The following is an 11,920-nucleotide window of genomic DNA, read 5'->3' on the forward strand; positions in this document are numbered from 1 at the left end:
AAGATAGCACCAACTCAATTTTTCATTTCTCTTGATCTTAAATTTCTTCATCTTTTTTTGCTCAAAAAATATATTACTTAATTGAGGTAAAATGATTACTATTCTGGAAATATTGCAAGTTTTGTTCCTCAAAGAAGACTTATTGTGGTAAAAAAACAAACTTATATATTGGTTAAAATCCACCTTTATTGCTGTTCAACTATTTTTTTTCCTCAAAATTAAAACCAAATAAAAATGCTCATTTCATTTTAATTCTGAAACGTGTAATGATTGGCTCATATGTACAAAATTATTTAAACATCGTAAAACTACAATAACAAAAACATTGAATCCGGATTGCGTTTACAAACGTTACAAAACACAACCGGAACCGGATATGAACCGACTTGCATAACAACGTTTGAGAGTGTTGCCCGGTCTTGTCCTTCAGAGAACACAGTCACGTGTGTTAGTGACACTCAGTCCCGCGCCCCGCGATTGGCCGAGACGCGGGCGTTGGCTCCGCCTTGCCTGACGTCACTCCGATCAGCTGTTGGGGAGGCCTAAGCGCATACAACAATAACAAAAGGAGCAGTCGGGGGAAACCAAGAAGAAACAACAGCCGATGTGAAGTTCCTAACCTTACGCCTTTTTTTTCTACTTTATTTCTTCTACGAAGAAAGCGTCGAGTTTTTCGTTTTTAGAAAAAGACACTCATCTACCTCGCGATCAAGAAGGAATTTTCGCTTTTTTATTGACGTCGTCGGCTGAGCTGCAGGTGGGTTCTTTGTTTTCTCCCCCACACGCAGAATTGATCATTCTGCGCAATTAATCCAGATTTTTTTCTTAATGTATCTTCACTTATAACGATGCAATTATCGGACAGTTTATTGCTCTTTTCTGATCATTGATGGCATCATATTCATCTTGTACGTTTTGTTCCACTTAGCATATTTTCTTCATGATGCTTTTAAGTCCCTGCGTGTTTGTAACTGCGTATTTTCTTCCGTGCATTCGATTGTGTGTTGTTACACCGTAATAACATTGTGTTTACGTGGTTTGATCGTGACTAAAGTCGTGTCGAATAACAAATCCCCTACCCCCACCCCACTTCTTCTTTTCCACGCCCGGCTGCAAACGAGCTAAACCGTCTTAGACAAACAGGCTTCTCAACCCCCCACTCTAAGACTATCACTTAAAGGCCTAAAATGGCAGCCGATAAATCGACTAATCGATCTTCGTGAAAACTCAACTAAAATCGTCTCTATATTTGGTTGATTTCAAAATTTACAAGGTAGTTTTGCTATAAGTACCCATCTTTTCCAACGGAATCAGTTGGTGTATGTATGTAACAATTAATCAACTTTTATATTTTGCTAAATTTAGTTTGTCTTGAAACCACCAAAATACTAATAAATCCACACTTGTAACTACTTGTTAGGATTATTTTCATCTGACATCTGACATTTAACTTAACTGCGTTGTTGATTCGGTATTTGTTTACTCGCTCTGAGTTGTTGACTCAGGGAGCTGCAGATTATCAGATTTTTTATTTTTTATTTTGGTCTCCTACGATGGTGTGTTGGACAGTCGTTTTTTCCCCTTGTCCAAACATGTTTAAAGTTCAACGACTTTTCCAGAAAAAAAAAGCCACTTTTTACCTGACATTGAAATGTACGAGTGTGAAAAGAGACGCTAACGCAGCACAACCGCAGTGAACCGCGTGGCGTGTTCAAGTGCTGCGAGCAAGTCAGAAATTTGAAAACTTACAAATGCCTTGCAGCGAATCAAAGCGAGTTTGGATTAAAATTCAGTAAAGAATTGTGTGAGTGGCGCTCTTCTACTTTTAAGAACAAAGGCCCACGAAATGTAGAGATTCTGACGATCAACAATCACAACCGTGCGCAGTTTCGATTCGAGTAAACAAAGAACGTTCGGGCAACGAGCAAACTCAAGTCACGACACGCGTTTTGCACGTTAAATACGTTAAACTCGGCTCCATCCGTTATGGAAATTCAAGAAGTAGAAACTTAGACGCGGGGACAGAAGTTTGACGGCGTTTGTGAGTATTAGCGCCATCAAAACAACTCGAGTATGGCGATGTACGAGCTACAGTCGAGGTTTTGAAAGCGCCACAGCTTTGGCAAGTCACGGGTAGTTTATATACCGCCAAATAAATCCGACATTTGAGTGTTTGGATAGGTCCAACTGGCTGTCCTCAGTGAGCGTTGTCATGACTTTAAATAAACCAACGAAGAGTCCCTGTGGCGCTGAATGACTATGCGCTTTGTCCTCCAGTGTGCTGCTGACCAACTGTGATGATGTTGGTGCGTGTCCTATTTACCGCTGTTGAATGGAACCCTTTTTTTTTTTTTTTTTTTCGTTTAACAGCTGAAACCGTTGCAGCTGCGGACTGCATAATCTTTAAAATTTACAACACAAAAGAACCACAACATGTGTTCGTTTCGCATGTGCAATGATTGGAAAATCGGGATATGGCGAGAAAGAGCATATTACAATATACATATTAATTAAATTACACTTATTTTCCCTCAATGCAAGCTTAATAAGTTAGAGTGCCATAGATTAGTTTAGTTATAAACCTTCAAATAATAATAATGCTACTCAAAACGTATATATAAAAACCCCATAAAGAGTGATTGATCAAAAATATTAATGATATAATGAACTGATATGCTAAAATTGATCTCCTGTGTCTTTCAGGTCTCTGAGTCATTGCCCCCCCTGCATCTACTCTATACGTCTAACCATGTGCGGCCCACTGGCTCTCCGATGAGTTGCGAGCACTTGATGCACTTTAGCGCCCCGGCCGAGCGCCTGCCCGCCCGTAGCTGATGACCGAAGCGCCTCTCGGCCCTTCCCCGAAGCGCGCCCACGCCCCAGCAGGATGTTCCAGAGGTTCGCCAGCGCCTTGTTCGGCGACGACGTTGCCGCGCCCGAGACAACCCGCCGCCTTCGCCACGATAAGCAGCCCGAGGAGGAGGAGGAGGAGGAAGACTGGATTCTGGTCAACTTTCTGGGTGAGTCTCAACTTTTGATGTGCTCAAATATGTCCGACTGACTTTATCGGCGCAGTAAACTGCTCATTAGGCTCGTTTTGTTTTTTAATTCGACTCAATGAGCGATCGCAAATACAAATTATAGCCAGAAGGTCGATATTTTTCATTGAGGTCATTTGCTGTGTACTTAATGAAGTGTCCTGTGACTTACGACTTGACACATGCCACCAAAAAAGGAAGTAAACAAACTGAGCAAGCTTTGTTTGCAATGTTCTTGCATCATTCCTCTCTGCTCACGTGTTTGGATGTTATCAGGCAGAAAAAAAAGAAAAAATCCGGAAGGAAAAGTTGATAAATTGCAATATTTGACTTATGTTCCTTGAAAAGAAAAAAATTATAGACGGGTTATTTTTAGTGGCCGGCCAGCTGAGAGCTTAACTTCCTGTCTGGGTGAGTCATGAGAAGCTGCAGTGTGTGTGTGTGTGTGTGTGTGTGTGTGTGTGTGTGTTGGCCTCCACATTTGGCTTCCTTTCGGGCTTCAAAAATAATGTCAGCATTGGTGGCGTGCGTTTGCAGAGCTGTTGTTGAGCCTGTGGTCAGGTTGGGTCACGTGATGTTTGGCTGCTAAACCGTCAGACAACACTGTACCACAATCACAGCGCCTCCTGCTGTTACTTATGAGACACTACACCTTTATCCATTGGTACAAATGTTGTTTTTTTTTTTTTTGGGTCTGTCTTCATTTACCAAGTAATTGTAAAAAGATGAGATTTGCCCTTGAGTGAGATTAATATTTATAAAAATATCGTTTTTGTGTCATCAGCCGATAGCTGTTCAAGCCAGCGTGGCGACGGCCTATCCGCTTCCACCGTTGGCCGGGGCGAAGGCGAGGGGGAGGAGGAAGACGACGAGGACCTGGTGATGATCCCGTCCCCCATGGCCAGCCCTCCCATCCGCTACGCCTCCTGCACCTCCCTCAACTCCACGGCCGACACCGACCCGGACGGCGGCGGCGAAGACGACGAGGGGGAGGAAGACGAGGACGGCGACTTCCTGCGTCTGGACGCCTCGTCCTTGGAGGAGAGCTGGTTCGTCACCCCGCCGCCGTGTTTCACCGGCCGCGGGGTCCAGTCCGTCCTGGTGGAGACCAGTCCTCTGGAGAACCTGCTGATTGAACACCCAAGCATGTCGGTCTACGCCCACCACAGCCCACCCAGGCTAAACCAGAACCCCATGCAGCGCTCTCTGGACCTGACCGCCGCTCCCAAGGAGAAAGGCAGGCGCGCTCTGGACCCTTCACGTCACAGGTTAGTCATTCGAGGATTGATTTGAAGAGATTAGGGTGAAGAATTTAGCGCTAATATCGTTCTGATATGTTGTCTCACAGACCAGACGTGTCATCGGTCCAGCGCCGTGCAGGCCCGCATCAGTCGGCATGCTACGCGGCGGCGCTGTCCTCCCGCGCCGGCCTGTTCCCGCAGCGTCCGGGCCTGGCCGGCCAGTCGCTCTTGTCCCGCAACGCGCTGCGCCGCCTCAACCTGCTGCACCCGCCCAAGGCCGGCCCCACCCACCTGCACCAGCCCAGCCAGCGCCACCTCAACTTCTGAGGGCGCCGCCTTCGCCTCGGCGTCACGCAACAAGCACCAGCAGCTCGGCCCCAAGATGATATTTTGACAACAGAGGCGTCCGATCGGGTCAAAAAGTTTGTCTTCATGGACTCTTCTTCCTCACGTGTAGAATCAGCGCTGTAGGTCACTTTACTCAGAGGCGGACTCACTTTATCCATGATGACATCATCACCCGACAACCTGTCACAATACTTGAACGTCACAGTTGAGCGCCGGAAGGCGGAGTTCCAGTTACCGGGCAAAAAAAGGTCTTCGTGATTTGCCGACGCTGTTATTTCTACCATTCAAACTCCAAATGTTAGCATGTCGCTAAACAATGTAGCATAGTAAAAGTGGTATGGACAGCTGACGTGGCGACAGATTATGAAAGGCGGCCCCAACATTGTTACGTGGTGCCAGTCGTCGAAATGTTTTACGTACAAAGCTCAGATGGTAACTGGAACTCCGCCCGAAGGCGTTGATCGCCCCGTCAACTCGAGTGTAAATAGAGAACCGAACTGATTGTTTTTATCGTTAAAAAAAAAATGTCACTCCATTGCATCGAAAGGGGAAAATTCACGTGTTGTCCTGCCTCTGACTTTTTTCCGGTCATTTTCACCATCAACGTAACGAGGGAGAAAAAAAAGTTTTGAAAAAAAATGGGTTAGATATCACTAAGCTTGCCTTGTTTTCACTGTAGCTTTACATTGAATAGAAATGTAAGAAAAATGTATTTAAAAAAAAAAAAAAGTCCAAAATATTTTTTTTTTCTGAAAAAAAATTTAAAAACAGATTACATATCAGTATGGGAAAGTTTGTGTGCGCGTGTGTGTATTTGCGTAGAGTTGTTGTTAGTAAGTGAAAACAGAGAAAATGGAAAGAAAAATGTTATTTTTCTGATTTTTTTAAATTTTTATTGTTCTTAAATGAATCTGCAGTCCACTTCTCAGGGTCACAACCAATCACTTTTTACTCGGAAATGCAGATTTACTTGATGGCTGATAATTTTTTTTTTTTTTTTCTTGTGAGACATTTAGCGTTGGTCCCTGGACTGTTGATTGCGACATGTTTTCTTATCGTTTTTACGTTAATGCTGTAGATACACTTTGTAAAACTAAAACCAAAAAATAGGTAGCGAGGATCTGTAATCTTTTAGTATGATATTAAGATGTTTGTAACTTTTGTTGTTTGACTTTTAACATGATGAGGATGAATAATAATCACATTTACGTTATGGTAAAAAAAATACTCTTTGTTCATGGACTAAACGGTATATCTCTTTTGTATTTTTACTTTTAAATCATTTTAGTGGATGTTATGGGCAGAAATTAGCTTCCTTACCATAAAGAGTGTATACTGTACCTGCTCGCATGTACTCGTGTTATTATATTTAGGATGATTACTTAAGTAAAAAAAAAAAGTAACAGGCACATTTGACAAATGATAACAATCAGGACTTCATTTTAAAGCACCGACGAATGAAACTCGGGGAAGTTTCTCTGGTGCCGTTGAAACTTTTTCATCCTATCTTGAATGTCACAAATCATGTAATTGTTTTTTTTTTTTTACAATATCTGTGACACAAGGGATCACAGGATATTTCGATTGGTATGTCTTGAAAGCTAACAGGGATTTATTGTGTTTTTTTGTTTTTTCAATGCCTTGAAAAATTGCGCATCACGTGCCTTCCAGGTTGAGGTGTTCTTAGGACAATGCATCAATGAAGAACTTGGACTCTTGTTTTTCTGTCTTTTATGTTTTGGAACATTCTACAAGAAAACATAAGACCCAAATGGATGTCAACTATGCACCACATTCTTTCACTCGCCCTTTTTTTTTTTTTCTTCTAGACTTGCAAGCAAGCAGACAGAATCATGTAGCAAAACCTCCAGTTTTTTTATTCTAAAGTGTGAAGAATATAATGTGGCATTTGTATTTGTATTTTTCTTTTTTTCACCAAGTGTTACACGTTTTTTTCCTTGTGTAGTTTACTGGAATAATACCGCACTTTGCCAAAAGAAAAAAAAAAGAAAAATTTACTTGGTGTAGGATTTGTAGGGTTAATGTTTTTTCTTTTATTTATCGACATATTTCCTCTGTGTTTTATATATGTACGACTGTTCCCTTCACTTTTCTTGGAACTCTGATGTTATCTGGGGGGTCGCCTGTTTTCAAACTGTAATAGTTCCAATGTTTGATCGTTTAGAAGTTGCGAAATAAATGTTTTCATACTCACACGTGTAGTTGTGGAAGTCTTCGTTTGTGCCTGCTTGACTATTATAATTATTTTACACATATACATACTAAATCTTGTTGAATTTATTGTTTATATCTCTAGACGGACGAACAAATGTGGTATAATGTTGAAAAGTCCGCATTTTCGCTTTGTTGACAAATTTGACAGCAGCAGCACGTGCTTTTCTGTTTACATTTTGCCCGCCGAGTCACGTGACGAGTCGGGCTAAGCTTCCATTGGCCGAGTGTCAGGCTGACTCCGCCCCTGAACGCGGAAGTCCCTCCGGCCGCTGGTGAAAAATTGGCTATAAATGCCACTTTGCAATAACTTCCCTGCCTCATTCACATTCCGGTCGGTTTAAGGGGTTGTGGCGCGTCGTTTAAATCCAACCGGAAAATAGGAAAATCCGTATATCAGTGGAAAAACACCGTGAATTACGTCCGCCCATTGAAATGAACGCGGTCTGCTCGGGGAACTCGAAAAAATGCCCTTCAAATTGGCGAATGTTTATCTCGAATGAGCGTTTAAATCTCAGTTCAGGCGCACCGGGTCCGGGGCTTGCGTAGACAGGTTGCGGGAGAATATTTCCGCTCGTTTTCAAACTTTTGAGCGCGTTTATGTGCGAACCGGGAACGCGCATGCGCAGTGGCAGCGCGGCATAAGAGGCGGATATAAGGATTGGCGCCGGCGCCACAGCTGATCCATTCACTCATTCTTCCTTCTGGAGGTAAGACAAGCGCTCCGATCACCTCTTTTATACACTTTAAGATCAATTTAAAACTCTGTCTTCACCCTACTAGGCTTTATGTGAGATGTATCTTGCTTAGTGAGGTGAAAAGAGTCTTATTTTCTCTTGTTTTGCAATCGGTTGCAGATTGAACTTGAGAAAGTGCCTCAGTTTTCGATGATTTGTCACCTAGAATTGAAAATATACACTCAACGACATCCGAATGGTATATTACAATGTCATTATTGCCGCACTTGGTGCCATTTTGCACTTTTTTTAAACAAAAGTTGACAAGACAAAGTATCGTTGACAATGTCATTAACAAAGTCGTTTTTCCTCCTCTCCGAAATTATATTTAAACTCCTCGTCGTTGTTCGTGGCTTGTACGATGGCTATAAAACCGTCTTTTGTGAGTATTAATAACTATGTTATTAACATCATCGAGAGCAATGTTGACCCAGTTAGCAACCCAGCTAACAGCAGCTAATTACAGTAGCTTCCCTCCCAAACTTGAGCTGGCATTATATAAGCGCTTATCCGCTTCCAAATGGACACAAGTGTGGTTAAAAGAGACGATGAGGGTTTCATTTAGTTGCTGGGGGTGTTAAAAAGTCATCATGGTTATGTCTGGGGGGCTTTTTAGACTACTTTGTGGCCGTAGAGTTTGGGGGGGTCTCCTTCAATCCTCCCGCTTAACGCTGCTCGAATTGGCGCGTCTTTGCGTTTCTATTCTCGTTTAAACTTGACGTTTTGACTCATTTTCGTCGCTCAAAGTACGCCAAAATGTCTGGAAGGGTTGATTCTAGCGTTTGATGGTTAAAAAGTGCGTTTAAGTAGGGTGTTTTTTGAGTTTTTTTTGTTTGGAAGCGAGGGAACAACCACCCCCCTTTTCTTTCTCTGGAGTCAGTCTGTCATATTCATTCTTTAAACATTAAATGCAACATTTTGTTTTGTAAAAATGCGAATGTCACAGCGTAATGTCAAATATAAATGGACGAATCCTTTATAAGCTTTTGTTATAGTGTTATTAACTTGTTACACACCCTGTACTTATCATTTGACTATGCCACAATGATTTAACGCATAATAAATACAAGAATTATAGTGAGTAGAGTCACAAAATAATAATGGATGTCAAACAAAATAGTCACTCTAAGTCATTTTGACTCTTAGGTTTATTATTTTACAACAAATTTTTGTGTCATACACAATTCAGACTAAGTATTCAGTCAGACTATCATTTTTCAATTTAAAGCCACCATTTTGTCGTCTTTTGACATCAGTGGTGAATTAAAACATCGTGTGTGTGCAATATTCGGCTTTAAAAGCATTTTGATGACTTTTGTTGACTTATAATTGCCACTTGTGAGTCAAATACGACAAGATGGCTCTTTAGCACGTAGGTGCCGCAGTGGCTCTGGAATGTGACTTCCATCTCCGGGCCTCTTTTTTTTATGATGCACGCTAACGTTTTTTTTTGTCTCTTTTGCAGAAGCTCGAGTCCAGTCGCCACGACCATGTCCAGACGCAGGTGAGCACCTGCTGCCGTTGTTTGTGTAAGGGGTGAGGGGAGGGTGGAGAGAAAGGGCGGGGGTGTTCTTCCCTCCCCCCCTGGGATTAGGGTGGGCCGGGTGGGGCCAGACCATTATCACATTTAAATGTATCTGAATCAGTACATTGTTGTTCACGTCACACAAAAGAAAACTAATCACGTTGAATTTTAGATGAGGGTAGGCTTCAGATCACCCACAAGGAGAAAATGGATGACGCTAATCAATAATGTTTCTTCTTAGTGATCGCATCACCCTTCAAGCCAGAGACTCAAACACGCTGGAACCCACCCCCCGAGCGCCACTGAGGAAAAGAAAGTGCGAGGTTGGTTGGCGCATGTTTTACGCTTGACGCACAGACATCATCGTCAATCAGCCTAACTGTGGGCGGGATTATGCAAATGAGACGCATTGTTCCAGCGTAGTTGGGGGGAAACTGCGAAAAAATCGCTTACAGCCTCGTTTTTGAGAAATACGTGACAAAATAAAAGTTCATGTCGGTGTTTGTGGTCTTGTGTTTATGTAGCAGACCGCCAAGAAGAGTCAACCCGCTGCAAAGAAACAAAGCTGCTATGAAATTCAGGTTTGTGGGGTTTTTTTTTTTTTTTAAAGGGGGTGGGGAGTCTCATTAGCACACCGAGCTGATGACTCTTTTGCTGCTTCGCTCGTTAAACCTCTTTAAAAGTCAAATCAGCCATTTTAGATATTTCAGGTCGTCTGATGGCAGCCATGTTTTTTATTCATGACGGTATTTTGTAGAAATGTTGGTCGGACGAAGGAGCGAGTCCGTGCGTCCTCATCGAGACGCCGCACAAAGAACTGGAACCCGCCGACCTTTCCGGCTTCAAGCAGTACCGTTTCAAGAACCTCTTCATCAAGCCCTCGCCCCTCCCTTGTCTCAGGTAGAGCCTCCCTAAAATGGCCGCCTCGAATCGCGTCACGCCTGATATTGACCTTGTGGCCGACGTTGCAGTTGGGCCAGCTCGGACGACGTGTGGATCAAGATGCTCAACAAGGAGCTCAAGTACGTTCACGACAAGACTTACATGCAGAGACACCAAAAGCTGCAGCCCAGCATGAGGGCCATCCTCCTCGACTGGGTTCTTGAGGTCAGAACCACACATTTCCAAAATGTTGTCATCATTAAAGTTTTGTGTAAAAGTTATAAACAAAATTTGTTTCCATAGGTGAGCGAAGTGTACTGCCTCCACCGGCAAACGGCGTACTTGGCGCAGGACTTCTTCGACCGCTTCATGCTGACTCAGGAGGACGTCAACAAGGACTACCTGCAACTCATCGGCATCACCGCGCTCTTCATCGCCTCCAAGATCGAGGTCAGAGGTCACCCTCGTCTTTTCGTACGCCGCCTAAAAGTATCGATCTGATTCAAGTCCTCTCCCGCAGGAGATCTACCCTCCTAAAATTGGCGAGTTCGCCTACGTGACGGACGGTGCCTGCGACACGTGGGACATCCGCCGCACCGAGCTTCAAATCCTCAAGGTGGCGCCCCACATTCCAAACAACATTCAAGCTCTTTTTTTAAAGCAAATTCTGAATGTTCCATTTTTAATTTCTCATAGGCATTAGACTGGAATCTTTGTCCGGAGACCCCCATCTCTTGGCTCAAGCTTTACGCTCAAGTGGAGGCCCAGAACGGCGATGAGAACTTTCTTGTGCCGCAGTTCTCACAGGAAATATACATTCAGATGACGCAGGTAAGAACTTCCTGTTTGCTAACATACAGCAGCGGAGGCTGTGCTCGCATCCCAAAACACGAGGACTTCCTCTTCTAAACATCTCCCTCATTTTTTTTTGTGTGCTTCTGTCCTCTCAGCTGTTGGACTTGTGCATCATGGATATCCGCTCGTTGGACTTTAGCTACAGCGTCCTCGCCGCCGCCGCCTTCTGCCACTTCTCCACCTTCGACGTCGTCAACAAAGTGTCCGGTAGGTTCCACAGATGCTGCTAACAGTCGGTAAAGGCAGCTCGGTAACGTTTTTGTGTGTTTTACGTGCATCAGGTCTGACGTGGGAAAGCGTGTCGGAGTGCGTGCGGTGGATGAGCCCCTTCGTGGACACGCTGCGCTCGGAGGCCAAACCCGAGCTCAAGACTTTCGCCAGAGTGAAGATGGAAGACCGACACAACATCCAGACGCACGTTACCTACTTGGACTTCCTGGTGAGTCTCGCTCAATGACAGTGAAAGTTATTCATGAGTATTTAATTAGAAAATAAATTGAATAAACTAATTCTGGCTGACAGAGAAAAGCTCAAGAGCGCCACACTCAGGATGCCAGCAACTGCCCGCTTTCACCTGTGGTTGCTATGGCAACCATCTTGACACCACCCAGCAGCACGGAGAAACCGACTAATCACTGAGTGGGGAGAGGGATCTTGGCAGCCTTTTTTTTTTAGCAGCCAAAAAAAACAAGATGAATTTAAAGACATGAAATGAGATTTTTGTGAGAGACTTCCTGGTGCTTCTTCATTTGGTTGTTCCATCCCATTGGCAGCGTGGGGAACATGCAGCTTTGTGGTCACTGGCGATCACTCGTTTTGTGTGTTTTTCGTGACTGTTTCGTTCCTGGAAACTTGACTTGAGCCATTGCTGCTGCTTACACGCTACTATGGGCTCGTATTTATTGAATTTAAAGAAAAAAAAAATTAATAGGACTCTTGAGAGCTATTTATGTCTGTGCCTTGAGATGTTCAGCCATTTTTTTTTTGTGTACATAGTTCCATTTTTTTGCAAGTGTTCTTTTACAGAATATTGGAATCTTTTAAATAAAAAAATAAATCGAT

At 43.4% G+C, this 11,920-nt stretch overlaps 2 protein-coding genes across 2 annotated transcripts; both read left to right on the top strand.

The window, feature by feature from the left end:
* The first annotated feature begins 529 nt into the window (after nt 1-529).
* tp53inp1 (tumor protein p53 inducible nuclear protein 1) lies at nt 530-6,843 on the top strand. The gene is made up of 4 exons (XM_049729962.2): nt 530-757; nt 2,704-3,020; nt 3,823-4,306; nt 4,387-6,843. The coding sequence occupies exons 2-4, from the start codon at nt 2,888-2,890 to the stop codon at nt 4,604-4,606; spliced, it is 837 nt and encodes a 278-aa protein (XP_049585919.1). The 5' UTR covers nt 530-757; nt 2,704-2,887; the 3' UTR covers nt 4,607-6,843.
* A 331-nt stretch (nt 6,844-7,174) lies between these two features.
* On the top strand, nt 7,175-11,920 carry ccne2 (cyclin E2). Its single transcript, XM_049729960.2, has 12 exons — nt 7,175-7,569; nt 9,062-9,100; nt 9,363-9,444; nt 9,646-9,702; nt 9,879-10,021; nt 10,093-10,228; nt 10,307-10,453; nt 10,524-10,619; nt 10,700-10,834; nt 10,954-11,065; nt 11,140-11,297; nt 11,381-11,920. The coding sequence occupies exons 2-12, from the start codon at nt 9,087-9,089 to the stop codon at nt 11,495-11,497; spliced, it is 1,197 nt and encodes a 398-aa protein (XP_049585917.1). The 5' UTR covers nt 7,175-7,569; nt 9,062-9,086; the 3' UTR covers nt 11,498-11,920.

This window comes from Syngnathus scovelli, chromosome 9 (genome assembly GCF_024217435.2).
Source record: "Syngnathus scovelli strain Florida chromosome 9, RoL_Ssco_1.2, whole genome shotgun sequence".
In the NCBI taxonomy this organism is placed as follows: domain Eukaryota; kingdom Metazoa; phylum Chordata; class Actinopteri; order Syngnathiformes; family Syngnathidae; genus Syngnathus; species Syngnathus scovelli.

What these genes read in the sequence shown, in the direction of transcription:
- tp53inp1 (XM_049729962.2), top strand. Translation starts at nt 2,888, where the DNA reads ATGTTCCAGAGGTTCGCCAGCGCCTTGTTCGGCGACGACGTTGCCGCG. An exon ending in GATTCTGGTCAACTTTCTGG is followed by an intron (nt 3,021 to 3,822) that starts GTGAGTCTCAAC and finishes TTGTGTCATCAG; the next exon opens with CCGATAGCTGTTCAAGCCAG. An exon ending in CTGGACCCTTCACGTCACAG is followed by an intron (nt 4,307 to 4,386) that starts GTTAGTCATTCG and finishes GTTGTCTCACAG; the next exon opens with ACCAGACGTGTCATCGGTCC.
- ccne2 (XM_049729960.2), top strand. An exon ending in AAAGCTGCTATGAAATTCAG is followed by an intron (nt 9,703 to 9,878) that starts GTTTGTGGGGTT and finishes GGTATTTTGTAG; the next exon opens with AAATGTTGGTCGGACGAAGG. An exon ending in TCATCGCCTCCAAGATCGAG is followed by an intron (nt 10,454 to 10,523) that starts GTCAGAGGTCAC and finishes CCTCTCCCGCAG; the next exon opens with GAGATCTACCCTCCTAAAAT.